This window comes from Prionailurus bengalensis, chromosome D2 (genome assembly GCF_016509475.1).
Source record: "Prionailurus bengalensis isolate Pbe53 chromosome D2, Fcat_Pben_1.1_paternal_pri, whole genome shotgun sequence".
Taxonomy (NCBI): domain Eukaryota; kingdom Metazoa; phylum Chordata; class Mammalia; order Carnivora; family Felidae; genus Prionailurus; species Prionailurus bengalensis.
In genome coordinates, this window is record NC_057351.1 from 7,152,932 (window position 1) to 7,173,302 (window position 20,371).

Below are 20,371 nucleotides of genomic sequence, written 5' to 3' on the forward strand. Positions count from 1 at the left end.
GATCCATTAAACCTTATATTCTACTTCTACTCTACATTTAATGACATTCAAGAGACAAATTATTTTCAATTTCACTGTTGACAGGTTGCCACCTAGAGGGAAAAAATGTAAATACAAAGGTAAATTTGAGAAATGTTAGTTCCACAATATAATGCAATTTTGTATTTAAATTAAGTGGTCCTAAAATCAAAATATTAAGGCTCTTACCTATTTTTCAGATTTATTGACTTTCCACAACCCTATAAAATTAGTAAAGTAAAATTTCCATCAAATGTAAACCAAAGAAGTCCTAAAAGTGATCAAAGGAACTAATTGCATAAGATAATGTATGAGTAGAAGAACATTTTGAGATACAGTATACATTATGTGTTAGAAGAGATTCAAAGTGATATGGAAGCTTGCGGAAGACTGACCACATCGACCTGAAATAAAAACAAAGCAAAACCCAGTATGGCAGATGGGATGCTAAAAATTAGGATCAAGGAATCTAAACAAATCCAGCACAACACAGTCTAATGGATACATACAGGATGATAACAGGTACTCAGGATGAAGAAAAAGCAAGTGATTCAAACTACCTGTTTCCCTTAAAGAAGCTCTTTCAAGCAGTGATTTTAAGGGGCAAAAACGGATCAACTGTACACACACATCTTAACTCTAGTGCAAATGAGCAAAAATCCAAAATGGGAAGACACAGTACTGTTTTAGTATTTAAGCAGAAAAATTAGTGCTTTGGTTGACTTTTTAGAATCTTTAAAACATGTGATGCTTTATCATTTAACATTTAAAATAATCAGATCTAAAAATATGCCTGAAACCTTTACCTACGTCAGCAACTACCCTACATACACAGTTAACTTGTATGTCTCATGTCTTAGCAGATGAAGAACATGTCATCGGGTACCTCTGACCCCCAGTGTGGGTGGCGGCTACCTCAGACCCCCAGTGCCGGTGGCGGGTACCTTCGGACCCCCAGTGCGGGTGGCGGGTCTGATTGGGCCACTCGGCTACCTCTGTTTCCACTGTAGGATATCACACATACAAGAAAAAGCTGGAGTACTGGGCTTGATCCGTAACCACAGAATAGATAATTTTAGAGAAAGCCTGACTGGCTCGTTCATATGAAAGAATATGTCTAAAACTAATATTCAAGTTAACATCAATTTTAATCCCCTCAACGCACAAAAAAGGTTGAAAAAAATTTGTCAGCTTTATAAAAAATTAACATCTTCATTTGCTATGAAGGTTTATCACAGTGAAAACAGTAAATTATTACCATCAGTGTAATAAAGAATGACGGTTCTGAAAACTCAGTGTTGTTTCATATCAGAACCATGCTGTGTGGCTCTGGAGAATACTTCCTCCAAATGCTATTTTCTTGACTTCTAAAACTACGCTCTGATACGAAATAATATTAAACGATTTTCTCTTACATGGGCTAACTATTCAATAGTCTAAGTGTTTTCAATACTGTTGCTTAGGAGGATAATCAGTTTTTGGAAACCTGTCAACTATTCCCATTTTGAACAGATTTATTAGCACCAATTACTAACAACATTGTTTCTATTACCGTCACCTAAATTTACAGATGTTCTACTTTGTTTTCTATCACCCAAACACTAACGGCAACTTTCCCTCCTCATGAAATTCTATTTTCATAAAGGTGATGTAGAAGGAGGACATGTGGCTTAATATTCTCTTTAAGGATGGTGTTTTAATTTTTGATTTATGGTAATGTGGTGGATGTAGGAGATCCTTAAGCCCTCCAGCTATAAACCAAAAATAATGAAGTATAAAAAAATCTCAATCAATCAACGAATCTGCAAAAACGTAAAGGAATTAAGATAAGGCCAACAGCGAAGCCTACACATAAGGGAGGCAAGGGAGGGTAGAAGCTGCCCACGTGCCACACAGAAATGTACAGATCTTAGGCAGTGGGGCTTGCACTGGACACCTTACAGGCTTGATGGTAAGAGGCCACCCTACACAAAGCTGGGACTCATGAAGTAGGAGGGCCTGAAAACAGTGTGAAATATTAGAAAATGCATTCAGCAGAGTCAAGATTTGGTTCTTGGTCAGATGTATAAACACACACACACACAAAATCCCTACGATTTCATGGTTCTTCACCAGCTAACCTGGATCTCAGACCTGAATTTACCTAGTGTTGAAAAAAATCTGGCAGAAGACAAAAAAAAAAAAATCCTCTTAGGAGCAACAAACCTTCAACATAGGTTCCAAAAATCTATGCACGGTTTTACCAAATATGACTTTTCCCATGAAATCACAAAACACACAAGCAAAAACCACATAAAGTCAAAAAAGGACAGAACCAGATGTATAGTCATATGTTAGAACTGCTGCTGAATAGACTATAAAATTAGTATGTTAACATATTTAAAGGAATAAAAAAACAATCACATAGCAAATACTTGTTAACTGGTACTAAGTTATACCAGGCAAGTTATAAGCACTTAACTTCCTTAAAACCATTCAACAGTTTGTAGTGGATGCTATCCTTCCCTTTTTTATAGACAGTACTCCCTCCTCCATTCAGATACAAAGTGACTGTATTATCTGATCAAGGTCACACAGCTAGTTGATGCCAGGACTCTGGTTCTCTAATCCAACTGGAAACATGAGTTGATGGGTCAGAGCCCATCAAAACTGACCCGTCAGACTTCAAGAAGGATCTAAAAGAATCTCTAGGACTAAAAAATGTAAGTAAGCTCAATAAAAAGGTTAACTCTAGCAGAAGAGATGCAACTAAACTTGGTTTAGTTAAACTAAACTAAGTTTTAGTTAAACTTTAGTTTAATTGGCAAATTAAACTAAAAAAAATAAAAACATTTCTCAGAATGTAGCACAAAGAGAGAAAATACGAAAGAGAGATAAAACGCGCGCAGTGTGAACAGGAGCATCCAACGGGCATCCCATAGGAAGATCACATGGGGAACGGAGGGAAATGGTATGTGAAGAATGGCTGCATTTTTCAGTTCTGGTTCTCGAACTGCCATTTCCAGTAATGTGGCAGAAAAACAAACATGCAGGGTGAGGTTTTTTGTTTTTTTTTTTCTTTTAATGAAAATACATTACTGTTCTGGCAGGAAAGTATGGATTACTCAGAGGCAAAGAACTAAGAGAAAATGGAAACCGCAAGAGGTACACTGAACAAGACAGGTGGCTTTCCCTTTGGGGCCATACCAGGGGACCTTGGTTCTGGTTTTCAGAGCCCACAGGGCAGAGACAAAGCGTAGGATAAAAGACTTTCATAAAAGTGGGATCCTAAGGAAAGTACATGGGGCAGGAAGTGGGCAAGTGTGTGAGTTCCAGCAGCTAATGAAAGTAGTAAAGTGAAACTAAGGGGACAGGAACTGAGAGGAGGGAGTGTAAGATTCACGGTAAAGGGTCGAAACATGCACAGAGTACCCACGGCCACTAGTTGTTTCCTTTCCCTCAGAGGAGAGACTTCACCCCGGTTTTCTCTTTTCTGTAGTATTTGTTTCAGGCACTTAGGCAATCTTTTAACATTGTGTTTAACATAAACCCTCAAAATGACCAAAAGTATACACAAACCATTCTTTCAGATCCCCATCACTTAATGGTAAGTATAAATAATTATTAAAAACAAAAACAAAAACAAAGAACTTCCCAACAAAACCAGAAGGTGGTTCTTTGAAAGAATTAACAAAATTGATAAACCACTAGCCAGTTGGATCAAAAAGGAAAAGGAAAGGACCCAAATAAATAAAATCAAGAATGAAAGAGGAGAGATCACAATCAACACAGCAGAAATAAAAACAGTAATAAGAGAATATTATGAGGAATTATATGCCAATAAAATGGGTAATCTGGAAGAAATGGACAAATTCCTAGAATCATATAAGCTACCAACAGTGAAACAGGAAGAAATAGAAAATTTGAACAGACCCATAACCAGTAAGGAAATAGAATTAGTAATCAAAAATCTCCCAAAAAACAAGAGTCCAGGCCCAGATGGCTTTCCAGGGGAATTCTACCAAACATGAAGCCAGCATTACCTTGACTCCAAAACCAGAGACCCCGCTAAAAAAGGAGAACTATAGACCGACTTCCCTGATGAACATGGAGGCAAAAATCTCAACAAGATTATTAGCCAACCGGCTCCAACAATACATCAAAAAAATTATTCACCATGACCAAGTGAGATTTATACCTGGGATGCGGGGCTAGTTCAATATCCACAAAACAATTAACATGGTTCATCACATCAATAAAAGAAAGGACAAGAACCGGGGCACCTGGGTGGCTCAGTCAGTTGAGTGTCCGACTTTGGCTCAGGTCATGATCTCACAGTCTGTGAGTTTGAGCCCTGCGTCAGGCTCTGTGCTGACAGCTCAGAGCCTGGAGCCTACTTCAGATTCTGTGTCTCCCTCTCTCTCTGCCGCTCCCCCACTCATGCTCTGTCTCTCTCTGTCAAAAATAAACATTTAAAAAAATGTTTTAAAAAAAGAAAGGACAAGAACCATATGATCCTCTCAATAGATGCAGAGAAAGCATTTGACAAAATACAGCATCCTTTCTTGATAAAAACCCTCAAGAAAGTAGGGATAGAAAGATCAACCTTGAGATCATAAAAGCCATATAAGAAAGACCCAACGCTAATATCATCCTCAATGGGGAAAAACTGAGAGCTTTCCCCCTAAGGTCAGGAACAAGACAGGGATGCCCACTCTCGCCACTGTTATTCAACATAGTATTGGAAGTCTTCGCCTCTGCAATCAGACAACACAAAGAAATAAAAGGCATCCGAATCGGCCAGAAGGAGGTCAAACTTTCACTCTTCACAGATGACATGATACTCTATATGGAAAACCCAAAAGATTCCACCAAAAAACTACTAGAACTGATTCATGAACTCAGCAAAGTTGCAGGATATAAAATCAATGCACAGAAATTGGTTGCATTCCTATAAACCAACAATGAAGCAACAGAAAGAGAAATCAAGGAATCGATCCCATTTACAATTACACCAAAAAACATAAAATACCTAGGAATAAATCTAACCAACGACGTGAAAAATCTATACACTGAAAACCATAAAAAGCTTATGAAAGAAACTGAAGACACACAAAAAATGGAAAAAGATTCCATGCTCCTGGATAGGAAGAACAAATGTTATTAAAATGTCAATACTACCCAAAGCAATCTACATATTCAATGCAATCCCTATCAAAGTAACACCAGCATTCTTCAGAGAGCTAGAACAAATAATCCTAAAATTTGTATGGAACCAGAAAAGACCCCGAATAGCCAAAGCAATCCTGAAAAAGAAAACCGAAGCAGGAGGCATCACAATCCCAGACTTCAAGCTATACTACAAAGCTGTCATCATCAAGACAGTATGGTACTGGCACAAGAACAGACACTCAGATCAATGGAACAGAATAGAGAACCTAGAAATGGACGCACAAACGTATGGCCAACTAATCTTTGACAAAGCAAGAAAGAATATCCAATGGAATAAAGGCAGTCTCTTCAGCAAGTGGTGCTGAGAAAACTGGACAGCGACATGCAGAAAAATGAACCCGGACCACTTTTTTACACCATACACAAAAACAAACTCAAAATGGATGAAAGACCTAAATCTAAGACAGGAAGCCATCAAAATCCTCAAAGAGGAAACAGGCAAAAACCTCTCTGACTTCAGCCACAGCAACTTCTTACTCAACACGTCTCCGGAGGCAAGGGAAACAAAAGCAAAAATGAACTACTGGGACCTCATCAAAATAAAAAGCTTCTGCACAGCGAAGGAAACAATCAGCAAAACTAAAAGGCAACTGACAGAATGGGAGAAGATATTTGCAAATGACAGATCAGATAAAGGGTTAGTATCCAAAATCTATCAAGAATTTATCAAACTCAACACCCAAAAAACAAATAATCCAGTGAAGACATGGGCAAAAGACATGAATAGACATTTCTCCAAAGCAGATATCCAGATGGCCAACCGACACATGAAAAAATGCTCCGCATCACTCATCATCAGGGAAATACACATCAAAACCACAATGAGATACCACCTCCCACCTGTCAGAATGGCTCACATTAACAACTCAGGCAACAACGGATGTTGGCGAGGATGCGGAGAGAGAGGATCTCTTTTGCACTGCTGGTGGGAATGCAAGCTGGTGCAGCCCCTCTGGAAAACAGTATGGAGGTTCCTCAAAAAACTAAAAATAGAACTACCCTACAACCCAGCAATTGCACAACTAGGCATTTCTCCACGGATACAGGTGTGCTGTTTCGAAGGGACACATGCACCCCCATGTTTATAGCAGCACTATCAACAATAGCCAAAGTATGAAAAGAGCCATCAATGGATAATTGGATAAAGAAAATGTGTATATATATACAATGGAGTATTACTCGGCAATCAAAATGAAATCTTGCCATTTGCAGGTACGTGGATGGAACTGGAGGGTATTATACCTAGTGAAATTAGTCAGAGAAAGACAAATATCATAGGACTTCACTCCTATGAGGACTTTAAGAGACAAAACAGATGAACATAAGGGAAGGGAAACAAAAATAATAATAAAAACAGGGAGGGGGACAAAACAGAAGAGACTCTTAAATACAGAGAACAAACTAAGGGTTACTGGAGGGGTCGTGGGAGGGGGGATGGGTTAAATGGGTAAGGGGCACTAATGAATTTCCTCCTAAAATCACTGGTGCACTGTATGCTCATTTGGATGTAAATTAAAAAAATAATAAAATTAATAAAAAATAAATAAATAAAAAATAAAACCAACCAAAAAGTTAAAAAATTTTTTTTCTAGGCCCATAAAACTAAGTATTAAACATTTTGTATCAGTGAAATATGAAATAAACTATTAAATGAATTGATAAAGTTTTACTAACAAATGACTGAACCAACAACAACAAAAAACTTCTCTAAAAAAGCCTAAGAAGAGGCCCACTAAATTTTTTCCTACTACCACCGCCACCCCCCACACCCGTCGCCACTGCCACCAGCACCCACTGCTGCCCCCCATCCCCCATCAGCACCCACCACCACCACCGGCTGAAGGCAGATTTCTTTCACACACCTGACAGCTGTGGTCAGTATCCAATCCGTCCCACAGACTCATAAACTGAGCTTTCATCATGGCGGTAGCTTCATGGTCAGAACTTGAACGGTTTCGCAGAAAGGAGTCTAGAAGGAAGAAGTCCTCAACCTTAGAAACTAATTTGAATTATTTACTCATTGTAAAACTTCAAATCATTAACCAAAAAAATCAAAAGCTAACAAATTTGCGAAAGAGTACAAGACAAAGAGTTCGACTATGCCTTTTCATACATTGGTCTGATACAACAATTTTGGCAAATAATTAAGAAATTAAAACGCAATCAACTCCCAATCTTCAATTCTTTCCTATCAATACATTAATGCCAACATATGCAAAGAAGTACAGGATCGGGTAATTAGAAGATACGGATCAAGTGGTGTCTTGGAGGAAGGTCTGTATGCTTTGGCCCTAACATCCCAGGTTATGTGCATCCTATGTATTCTTAATTGTGGGTCACACTCTTTTTCTTCACACGCTTTTCCTGGAAATAAAGAAAAATGGCATTGGAAAAATGTCAAAACACCATTCTGTGGGAAATGCAGGACAGAAAATGGTTTCGAACACACATGCTTGTAGGCATGTGCATATACGTGACACAATGTAAAGAAGCCAGCAAGAAAATACACCAGAACGCTAATCGCTTTAGTTATCTCTCAGTGACAGACTCGAGGACAATTTAAATGTTCTCTTGAACTATTTGCTGTCTTCCCAATTATCTACAAAGAACATGAAATGCTCTTAAAGAGGGGTAGGAGGAACAGTACATCCTAATTATGAAAAAAAGACAGTCATAAGTCCTAGATTTTCTAGTATAATCCTATTTCAAGTGCTTTGTCGTCTATCCCTTCAAATAACTAGCATTTTAGCACTGAAACTACAATCATACGTGTGAGTTACACAGAAATGCTTTGGTCCAAACTTAAAAAAAAAATTTTTTTTTACAGGGTCTTTGGATGACAAATACACATTCTGGATTTTCTTTTGTAGTTTCAGTTTCATACAATCCGTCCCACTGTTGGACTAGGTACAAAACTAACCCATCTATTCTGGAGGTAGAAAATGTAGTCATTTTTAAATTGCTTCTTTTTAAAGATAATATGTGTCAGTACAGCTGCCAGCTAACCACCATAATTCTGCTATCAATTATTCCTAAATCATCTTCATTACTAAGAAGTTGGTTCTGGCAAGACAGCTGCTTGAAATAATATAAAAAACTTAAAATGCTGGAGAAGTATAAATAACCTAACTATATTAGTAATTACATCAAATGTTAAATGTAGGGGCGCCTGGGTGGCCCAGTCGGTTAAGCGTCCAACTTCAGCTCAGGTCATGATCTCACAGTTCATGGGTTCAAGCCCTGCGTCAGGCTCTGTGAGCCTGGATCCTGCTTGGGAACCTGTGTCTCCCTCTCTCTCTGCCCTGTCCCTACTTGCGCTCTGTCTCTCTCTCTCTCTCAAAAGTAAATAAACATAGAAGAAAAATTAAAGAAAAAATGTTAAATGTAAATGGTCTTAGAGTACCTACATAGGTGGTTAGGAAATCAGACTGGACACTTAGGAGACCCAAATGTGTGCTGCTTACAAGAGACACTTTAAATCTAAGAGCTCAGAATGTTGCAAAGGATGGAAAAAGACATATATGTAGATACTAACAAAAAAGTTGGGAAAAAAATATTTTTAAAGTTAATGCATACCTGACAAATGGTGCTAGAACAACTGAACATCCATGTGCTAAAAATCTATCTAGACAAAGACCTTATACTGTGCACAACAATTAACTGAAAATTGATTCTAGATCTAAATGTAAAACACAAAACTGCAAAACGTCCAAAGATAACATAGGAGAAAATCTACATGACCTTGGGTTTGGTGATGAGTTTTTACATACAACACCAAAAGCATAATCGATCCAAAAAAAAATAGTTAACTTGGGCATTATTAAAATTTAAAAATGCTCAAAAATGAACTACTGGGACCTCGTCAAAATAAAAGCTTCTGCACAGCGAAGGAAACAATCAGCAAAACTAAAAGGCAACTGACAGAATGGGAGAAGATATTTGCAAATGACAGATCAGATAAAGGGTTAGTATCCAAAATCTATCAAGAACTTATCAAACTCAACACCCAAAAAACAAATAATCCAGTGAAGACATGAATAGACACTTCTCCAAAGAAGAGATCCAGATGGCCAACTGACACATGAAAAAATGCTCCACATCACTCATCATCAGGGAAATACACATCAAAACCACAATGAGATACCACCTCCCACCTGTCAGAATGGCTCACATTAACAACTCAGGCAACAACGGATGTTGGCGAGGATGCGGAGAAAGAGGATCTCTTTTGCATTGTTGGTGGGAATGCAAGCTGGTGCAGCCCCTCTGGAAAACAGTATGGAGGTTCCTCAAAAAACTAAAAATAGAACTACCCTACGACCCAGCAATTGTACTACTAGGTATTTATCCAAGGGATACAGATGTGCTGTTTCGAAGGGACACATGCACCCCCATGTTTATAGCAGCACTACTGACAATAGCCAAAGTATGGAAAGGGCCCAAATGTCCATTGATGGATGAATGGATAAAGAAGATGTGGTATACACACACACACACACACACACACACACACACAAAGGAGTATTACTCGGCAATCAAAAAGAATGAAATCTTGCCATTTGCAACTACGTGGATGGAACTGGAGGGTATTACGCTAAATTAGTCAGAGAAAGACAAAAATCATATAATTTCACTCCTATGAGGACTTTAAGAGACAAAACAGATGAACATAAGGAAAGGGAAACAAAAATAATATAAAAACAGGGAGGGGGACAAAACAGAAGAGACTCATAAATATGGAGAACAAACTGAGGGTTACTGGAGGGGTTGTGGGAGGGGGGATGGGCTAAATGGGGAAGGGGCACTAAGGAATCTCCTCCTGAAATCATTGTTGCACTAGATGCTAGCTAATTTTGATGTAAATTTAAAAAAAATAAAAAATAAAACAAGCTAAAAAAAAGTTATAAATGCTCAATAAAGAAAAACAAAATTAAAAATTCTTCCCTGTGGAAGACACTGGTAAGAGAAGAGATAAGCCAGGGCGCCTGGGAGGCTCAGTTGGTTGAGCATCTGACTTCTGCTCAGGTCATGATCTCATGGTTTGTGGGTTCCAGCTGTGGGTCAGGCCCTGTGCTGACAGCTCAGAGCCTGGAGCCTGCCTTGAATTCTGTGGCCCTCTCTCTATGCCCCTCCCCCACTCATGCTCTGTCTCAAAAATAAGCATTTAAAAAAAGAGACAGTGAGAGAGAGAGACAGAGAGAGAGAGAAGAGAGAGAGTAGATATAAGCCACAGACTAGGACAAAAGATTTTCAAAATACTTCCCTGATAAAAAGTGTGTATCCAAAATATACAAAGAACATAAAATTAAATAATAAGAAAACAACCCAATTAAAAAATGGGCCAAAGAGCTGAACACACACTTCAAAGATACACGGATGGCAAATAAACACATGAAAAGATGCCCAACGTCCTATGTCGTTAGGGAACTGTAACTTTAAATGAGATACCGCTCGCTACATGCTTGCTAGGATGGCTAAGTTCCAAAACACTGATAATATCAAGTGACGGACAGGATGCTGAGCAAGAGGACCGCTCATTCATTGCCAGTAGAACTGCAAAATCACAGAGCCATCTTGGAAGTCAGTTTGGTGGTTTCTTACAAAGCTAGAGTTTCACTGTAGGATCCAGTAAACGCGCTCCCAGGCATTTACCCAATTGAGCTGAAAATGTATGTCCACGCAAAATCTTGCACATCACTGTTGTTAGCAGCTTTATTCACAATCGCCCCAAATTGGAAGCAACCAAGATGTCCCTCAACAGATGAATGGATAAACAAACCGTGGTACAACCACACAATGGAATATTACTCAGCCATAAAAAGAAATGAGCTACTAAGCCACAAAGACACGGAGGAGCCTTAAATGCATATTGCTAAGTGAAAGAAGCCAGTCTGAAAAGGCTACATACTGTATGATTCCAATTACAATACTCTGTAAAAGGCAAGATAGTAAAAAGACTAGTGGCTGCTGGGACTTTGGGAGTTTAGGATGAACAGGTGGGGCACAGGGGGTTTTCAGGGCGGTGAAACTATTCTGTCTGATACAGTAATGGTAGATACATGACATTATGCATTAGTCAAAGCCTATAAACACAAAGAATGACCCTTAATATAAACTACGGACTTTAGTGATTAATAATGTAGCAACACAGGCTCATCAATTATAACAAATGTATCACACGAATGCAAAGTACTGATAATAGGAAAACTGTGTGCGTAGGGGATGTGTGTATGGGAACTTTCTATGTTCTGCTTTCTGTAAACTTAAAACGGTTCTAAATAACAGAGCCCAGTTTAAAAAAAAAAAACAGCTTAACGAATATCTGAGATTGTAAGAAAGAGAGAAAAACAACTGTCAGAATTCAGGAAATATGTCGTGGGAGCATGAGGTGTCTGTGCCAACTGTGGACACGTGCACTTGTGGACACGGCAGGGAGGCAGGGACGCGTGTACCGCCTCGGCGTTCATGTCCACGCTGAAACCAAGCTGCTCAAAAGGATGTACACTCACAGAAAGTGTAGACAAGAAAAAAAATCCTGCTCACTACTGCAGGGAGTTAAAGACCAAGTCCGTCTTGTCTGGGCTCTGGGGGTCTCCCAGAGACCAGGGTCTCCAGGTCTCCCCTGAAAAATAAAAAACTAAGGTCACAGGGGCTCTCCCTCAGGCACGAAGACTGGATTTGTGCTGTCATTCAGTCTAGGAACATCCATACTGAGAAATTATCATAAAAATTGGCCCTGAATGATCAGACTCCACACACAGGCTCTAAGTGGAAGGTAGGGAAAGCACTCTGACTGTTAGGCAACACAGAATTCTCCTATAAAAACAAGCTGTAGGCTATCTAACGTTAGAAATGAGCCAAGGAAACAAGTTAGTATGAAACACTTAACCATACAAAGGAGAAGTAGAATTTCAGACAACAGAACAATCCAAAAAAACTATATATAAAAACAGTATGCTTAAAACTGAGACATAAGAGGGGGTGGTGCCTGGGTGGCTCAGTTGGGTTAAGCGTCCAACTCTTGGTTTTGGCTCAGGTCGCGATCTCACGGTTTGTGGGTTTGAGCCCCACGGACAGCACAGCCTGCTTGGGATTCTCTCTTTCCTCTCTCTCTGACCCTCCCCCACTCATGGTGTCTCTGTCTCTCCCAAGATAAGTAACTTAAAAAACAAAAACAAAAACAAACAAAAAAAACAAGACATAAAAGGGACTAAAATTCAAACAGAAAAGCAACTATAGTGAAAAAAGGGAAATTTAAAAAAGAACCAATAGAACTTCTAAAGTTCAAATGTAATCAACAGAATACAAACCCAATGGCTGTGAGGTTAACATAGCCAAGCAAAGAACTGCTTTTTAAGACTTAAAGATTGATGTTTTAGTTGTATCATTATTTTACGTATCAACAAAGGTTCAAATGTTGCCAAGTAAGTTATAATACTCAAAGAAAAAACTCTGCCAATTAAATTATAACATGTTACCCCAACTTCAGAAAGGTTAAAATGTAAATAACAAAATGGTATATTTTAGAACTGATGAAATATGGGAGAACTCGATGTGGCAATGACTCAAAATTAAGTAGAGAGGGTAGATACATATATAAATATATACATACATAAAATGGAAGTCTCGCCACAATCAAAGATACACAGTGGCTGAGAAATTTTCTGGAATGAAAACCACGAATCATCAGATTAAGAACCACAGTAAGTCTCAGTGGGATAATAAAAATAAATACAGACCTGGAAAAACCATAATCAAACAGGAGAACAAGATAACAATCTAATAACACTAGAGAGAAAAGATAAAATTACTTACAAAGCAATATTTGACTATAAGCAGAATTCTTGAAAGCAACAAGAAAGACTGGAAGACAATGGACTTGTAGCTTCAAAATGCTGAAGAAAAATAATTCTGTTATCATTTAAGAGTGAAGGTAGAATTAACACATTTTCACCCAAAGACAGAATTTACTGTATTCATGATCTTTGCTGAAAGAACTCTGATAGACTTCAGTGAAGGGAATTAAATCCAGAAAAGGCAGCTTTGTAAAGAAGCAACAGTGAGCAAAGAAACTGGCAGACGTGGTCTCTAAACAAGTACTGCCAGTACAGAAATAACAACCACTATGGAGACTGTAAAATAAGAGAAAATGTTAACATGTAAGGAATGAGTGGGACGATTAGTGTTCAAGAGTTCTAAGGTCCCTGGAATTATTTGGGAGGAGGGCAGAAATGATTAGCCTAGACTTTCAAGGCAAGTAGGTATTCTAAATGTTTCACTAAAGAAAAAGAATGTGTTACTTCTAAACCTGTAGCAGGGAAAAGGGGATAAAGTGAGATAAGTCCACTAGATTGGTAAATAAAAAAGCACACGTAATGTGGCAGAAATAAATCTAAATACATGAGCTATCAAAATAAAGGGAGACTGACCACACCTCCTGGTTAAAGTGTCTTAGATTAAAATTTTTTTAAATCTAGCTATAAGCGCTTTTATGCAAAATTCACACCAAAACTCCAATATAGCTGTAATAAACTGATGAGACACACAAGACAGACAAGTAACCAAAGTATTATATATCTATACCATTTTTCTCTATATATTTCTGTATAGTCTATGACATTACATATAATAGTATAACTAATTCAAAGCTATAGTTTCAATCACCATAATTTTATTATGACTTACCATACCAGGAGCAGAACCAAAAATACTGATGATCCATAAAATACAGAAAAAGTATACTAACATAAAAGTCATGAACAAATAGGGAAAGATAATCTATTTTATAAATTGGCTGTCTATATGGAAAAGAATGAAATTAGATTCCTACTTCACAATATATATTTTGAAAAGAGGGATATTTATGGGGGTAGGGAAGAAATTTGTAAGCCAGACACAAAAAGTATAAATCATAATAAAAAGATATATGCAACTAAATTTAAATTTCTGTAAAAGAAATTATCATAAAGTGAAAAGCCAGTCTAGAAAATATTTGCAATCATAATAAATATCAACAAAGAATTACCAAGAAAATGCAAATAACCCCAAAGAAAAACTGACAATTTATAAGCAAGGAAACTCAATGACTAGTCAGCATGGTAAGAGATGCCCAAATTTACTAGCAATGCAGGGAAACACGAAACAATGATAATTCGTGTTCTTTAGTTTGACAAAAAAAAAAAAAAAAAAAAAAATCAATCAATCAATGATAATATCTGAAAAAATAAATTTTAGGGGTATGCAGGGAAACTATATAACAGAGAGAGTGAAAACAGGTAAAACCACTTTTAACAACTGGTAATCCTAGTGAGGCTGAAGACCGACATGTCACACAACCTAACAGTTCAACTTCTGGGCATGCAGCCTGGACAAGCACATGTACATGACCAAACACGTACACAGATGTCCACCGCGTGATGTTTGTAATACGGAGAAGACAGGAAACTACTACCGAGCAGCGGAATGAACAGATTATGGTTCATTCTGGAATAAATTATACACAGCATATAAGGATGTTGGTGATCTCTTTTGTATTACTAATTTGCCCTAATAAATGTTGAAAACTAAATCTGGTCATCTAAATACCACCCTTAAAAATGGCGTTATAAAATGCTCACACAGAAAAGTCGCATACCTATTTCATCTATAAAAATGATGGAAGGCTGTAGCTTTATGGCAAGGGAGAAGACCGCAGCAGCCAGTTTCTGAGACTCTCCGTACCACTTATCCGTCAGCGTTGAAGGCTGAAGGTTAATAAATCGACAGCCTGCTTCTTTGGCTGTGGCCTTGGCAATCAATGTTTTACCACAGCCTGGAGGCCCATACAGAAGAACTCCTGGAAATTAACATGTCATTTTATTATTTACGTTTTTATGTGATAATCAACACACTAATTCGGCCCACACTAAAATTTTCCCCAACATGTTAATGGTAGGAAAGGAAGGCGCCACTTCCTAAGTTCAGTGTCAGTGACGGCTATAAAATTACAGCATGTTTGTGCCTTCTCCCTTCACGCAAAGGTCTAGCTCAGGATCCCCTTGACATCCAAACTCACGCCACTCGATCCATGGTTGACAAAATGGTCCAATGCCCTCCACCTTCACAAGCTAACAGAGCACTACAGCACATTAGAACAGCCCAGAGAAAACTGAGAACTTCTTCAAAACAGGCTGCAGGAGGGGCACCTGGGTGGCTCAGTCGGTTGGGTGTCCAACTTCAGCTCAGGTCACGATCTCACAGTTTATAAGTTCAAGCCTCACATCAGGCTCTGTGCTGACAGCTCAGAGCCTGGAGCTTGCTTTGGATTCCGTGTCTCCGTCTCTCTCTCTGCCCCTCCCCCGCTTGTGCTCTGTTTCTCTTTCTCAAAAATAAACATTAAACAACAACAACAAAAACAGGCTGCAGCAAACCCCGTTTTGATGTTACTGAGATTTAAGTTTTATCCAAAAGGGCACACGCCTTTTTCCAAACAGATAATGATCTCTTCTTCCAAAGGACAAAAGCTGCCAGTCACTTTTGTTTTACTCTCCAAGGAATAAAACTGAATCCTTCACCTATCGTCTCCACAGACAGTAGTCTGCCGCTTAATACAACTTAAGGTAATTCTTTTAACAGGAGAGATCTAAACTGGTCGAGGCCTTGGGCATTTTGGGAATCATCACCAACTGTTTCGCAACTAAAATTAAGTAACATTTTTCTATGTTAATAGTAAAATTATGTTCCTGGCTATAGATTACCTGTAGACGGGCCTGACGAATATTATAACCTGCAGACTTAAAATATTTGCTTAATTCACAGCTCCTCTACTTTTCCCATGTCATAGCACTTAAAAAGACAGTATTTACAGGTGGCATATTAGGGTAATATGAAGAGACTTTGGAGATTTCCAAAATATTATGCAATAAAAATAAAATATAGGGGCGCCTGGGTGGCTCAGTCGGTTATGCATCTGACTTCGGCTCAGGTCATGATCTCACAGCTCATGGGTCTGAACCCGGCATCGGGCTCTGTGCTGACAGCTCAGTTCTGGAGCCTGCTGGGAGTTCCGTGTCTTCCTCTCCCTCTGCCCCTCCCACGCTCACGTGTGCGCGCGGTCTCTCTCTCAAGAATAAACATTAAAAAAATACAAAATATAAAAAAAGTAAATATTTTGTATTAAAATCCCACCCTGCCTAAATTTTCATTTTTTTTTTTTTTTAATGAGAAGCTTGATTCCATAAAACAAATATTTTTCACATCAAGCTCTTCAAAGTAATGTTCAGGCACACAAAATTTTCCTCGGGCACGCACAGATTTTTCTAGGAGTCTTCATAATTCTTTAAGAATCAATGAAGTTTAGTCATCTTACTTTTCTGAAGCCATTTTAAAATTTAAGTCAATAAGCTTTGCCAGTACATCCCTTCGCAATTTTTAACTAAGTCCATTCAGGTGTAAAAAATGTAGTTAAGTCATTTATAATTTGAACCCCCTACCGATACTTTTTCCTTTGGATGGCACATGTGAACACCACAGAGCAGTGGTCTAATGCCATTTAATTCACATCAAACTGAAAACATACGGAGTGACTGCAGATGCCTGGAATTATTACGACATTTATTATTTTGATCATACAATTTAATATGGAATGCAGATCCACAAACTTTTATATGAATGTTATTTGAATCTTAGGGTTTTCTGAGCAAACTTTTGATGCAAAAGTCCTCGTATCTTGTTGACTGTGCTGCTACAGCACGCCTCACAAACCGAGGCAAGTGTTCTTAGAATGTCCTCTTTGATTCCAAGTACTCATTCATCACTTTGAGTCCTCTATTCCTGACAGTTTAGTTTTGGCACTCCTTAGCAGGATTAAGTTTTTCCTATATTTTTCTTCTGGAATTACAATTAGTGTTATTAATTAGGCAGCTTTTTTACAGTTTTGTTTTGTTTACAGAGTATGAAACTCAACATGCGTTGAAAGCTTTGGGATTTCATAATCTTCTGCTGGAGGACAGACATGATAGGGGAGGTGCACGTATGAGCAGGGAGTGTTCACTTCCTGACTCGGGTGGTAGCTATGGAAGTGTCAGCTTTCCAGTCACCCACTTGGCTGTTTTATCCCCACTTCTGCACGTTGCTTCACTGAGACTCACGTTGTCTCACCTGGCATGTTATCAACGAGTCTAGCAGTAACACTGTTTGAAGGGCCATCTTCTCTATATCCTTTGTGGGATGAACACTACCCTGTTCATTCTTAGGAAGAGTGATACATGAATGGTCCCACAATGAACGCGAGGCATCCGGCTTCAGTTATTAGTTTTGCAGTCTTTTAACTAGTTTTTTTTGAGCTCAGTCTGGTACTTTCACAACCATTTTCAACAAAACGAAAAACTACGATTATTACCTTCATGTTTTGCAGAGGCTAAAAATTCAAACCCCTCTTTAATGTGGATGTCTTAGTAAGGGCTTTACTTCGTAAGTACTACATGCAAATAAAAACTTTAGGGTGAGGAAGAAAAGAAGAATTGGGACAAAAGATCTAAATTTGAAATAATCCTTATTAGTGACAAGTATATTACCTTATTAGTAACCAACTTTTTTCTTTTTTGAACTAGTTTATTGACTTTCAAGCTTTAATAAAAAAAATTGTCCAAATGGTGGAAAAGTAAGTATCTGTAAAAACTGAGTCTATTTAAATACAAAGTACTCAAGGAGGTGGAGGGAGGGATTGGAGGCCTTTATGGCCCCAGAAAAATCACTTCTCAAAATATATTTTTCCTAAGTTACCTACATTTTCAAGAAACATCACAACATGGAACATGATAAAATTCACAAACATAAAATTTACGTGCTAAAATAATGATTACTGAAGTTAGAGTTTAGCGAGAACTGTTTGTATTCATATAGAATTTTCAATGTAAATTTTTAAACATTTGGAAGAAAACACGGTTATTTTTTTAATGCAACCATGAACATTTTATGGCATGTTCTTGTGACCACTTGGTGGCATGACAGCTGCCAACTTTCTACCTTCACATGATTGGCTGCTACCGTGTGCTACTATGGAAGACATTCTCAAACTATCCTCGCGTAGTCTGTAAGGCAGTGCGGACTTTTAGCCCCGACAGCAATGAATTGTCCAGGGATAACATAAAATTGGCAATAAAACAACGACTCTAACCTATGTAACCTATTTCCAGTTCAAAAATGGAACAAACTACGGTATACAACCGATTTTATGCTCTGCTTCTGTCTGCTAACATCCAATTTATGTTGAGGGTCAAAAAGTAAATCAATGGCTTTTCAAATTTTGTTCCTGATAAAAAACTTTCCAAAAATGCAAGGCTGAAAAGGCTCAAACAGTATAACTTTAGATTACATAATCAAGAGCTACTCAGGTAACTTAAAAATTTTAAAATACACACAGAAACCACTTCTAGTTTTGGACAATGCTTTCAAAGAAGCACGAGATATACACGTAACTTTGAAGTATCCCATTGTAATTTGGTGTCTGCTGTGTTAATTGACTGGGGCTTTAAACCAAGTGCGACTGGTACAGTGACCCAATTACCTGGGCTAGGTGTCGCTGACGAGGGCTGGAGCTTTCCCGAACAGCACAGAAAACGCATCTTACTTTTCTCCCATCCAAGTACTAACTGGGCCCCATCCTGCATCTGACTTTTCTAGATTCACGAATTAAGAAACTAGGAGATGACAACTCACACAAGGTCTTTCTTGTTCAAACTACCAACCAGCCGGAAGAGGGTAAAGAACTAAATAAGCCAACTTGTACTTTACTCTTTGATCTTGGCTCAGATACATCATCTGCAATTTTCTTCTGGGGAAAAAATTTTTAAAAACACAATAAACCGGGGCGCCTGGGTGGCGCAGTCGGTTAAGTGTCTGACTTCAGCCAGGTCACGATCTCTCGGTCCGGGAGTTCGAGCCCCGCGTCAGGCTCTGGGCTGATGGCTCAGAGCCTGGAGCCTGTTTCCGATTCTGTGTCTCCCTCTCTCTCTCTGCCCCTCCCCCATTCATGCTCTGTCTCTCTCTGTCCCAAAAATAAATAAACGTTGAAAAAAAAATTTAAAATAAAAAAAAAAAAAATAAAAATAAAAAAATAAAAACACAATAAACCAAATGCTTTTTGCTAGGGGGGAAAAAAGGAAGTATTGTTGTTTCAGAAAATAAAACAAAATACCTAATGAACAGTTTTGCTGTTTTAGTTAATGAAAAGAACACGTCATCATCACCCTCTATTTACCAGGAGTAAAAATTATCTACTTTGTGAAAGTGTACAGGTATCGGCTTCAATTACTTTTGAAATGTAAATTGATGCATTTTGATATAACTGCAAAATTAATAAGATTACAAGCAACCATAACTTACACACAGCACTATGTTGATATTTCTAAAGATCTTTTTTTTGTAATGTGTCTAATAATTTGGTTTCAGCCTTGAAGAGCAGCGGAAAAGTAAACCTGTCTAGTATGAGGAATACAAGAAAGAGCAGTTTCCACTCTTTCCACTGCTGTAGCGTTTGTATGGGAAAGCCACGGTAACACACGTGTATTTATCTCACTGCCAACTGTCACTGAAGCTCCATCTGAATCACCTTTCATAATACGTTTAAACGTGATTCATATTTGAGTGGACAACAATAAAAGCATTACACGTAAGGAAGGAGTTATAAGCATTTCCAATTCTTGAGTTCTGAGGTTTTTAAAATCATCGCTAACTAGGAATAAGGAAGTTTCCCTTAAAAAATAAGTAGCATTTAATTTCTAGTTCACCTGTACTCCAGTACTTCTTCTAAAAAAACACTGCAATCCAAAAATAATGAAGATTACTAGGAGGAAAAAACAATATCGCTAAATTATGAGACAACAAAAAGAGTTCTTACTTTGAAAACAAAAGAACCCATACCATGACTTTAGATTTTTTAATTTCAATTTTCCCAATTTTTATTTACTTGGAAGTAATAAAAATGAGTTTGTAATAAAGGGATTATTTTGACATGTAATCACAGGGAAAAAGTTTTACCTAAATTTGGGAAGCTGAAGAATGAGCAATTATTTTAAAACTACTATTTATAAAACAGCTCACCGGATCTCAGTATTCTCTTCAACATCCGACCTCAGCGATACCAGTTTTATAATGGCAGAAA

The 20,371-nt window shown here is 38.0% G+C and overlaps 1 protein-coding gene across 5 annotated transcripts in view; it reads right to left on the minus strand.

The window, feature by feature from the left end:
* Nucleotides 1–20,371, minus strand: part of ATAD1 (ATPase family AAA domain containing 1) — a 78,672-nt gene that overhangs the window by 16,678 nt on the left and 41,623 nt on the right. For 3 of the 5 annotated variants that reach the window (XM_043597997.1, XM_043597996.1, XM_043597995.1), the window contains exons 5-6: nt 14,864–15,064; nt 7,092–7,198 (exon numbers count right to left, since the gene is read on the minus strand). In XM_043597997.1, coding sequence (XP_043453932.1) covers nt 7,092–7,198; nt 14,864–15,064 — 308 coding nt within the window. Of the gene's footprint in view, nt 1–7,091; nt 7,199–14,863; nt 15,065–17,367; nt 18,648–20,371 lie in introns of those variants that run through there. The other 2 variants (XM_043597999.1, XM_043597998.1) reach the window with 2 other exon arrangements.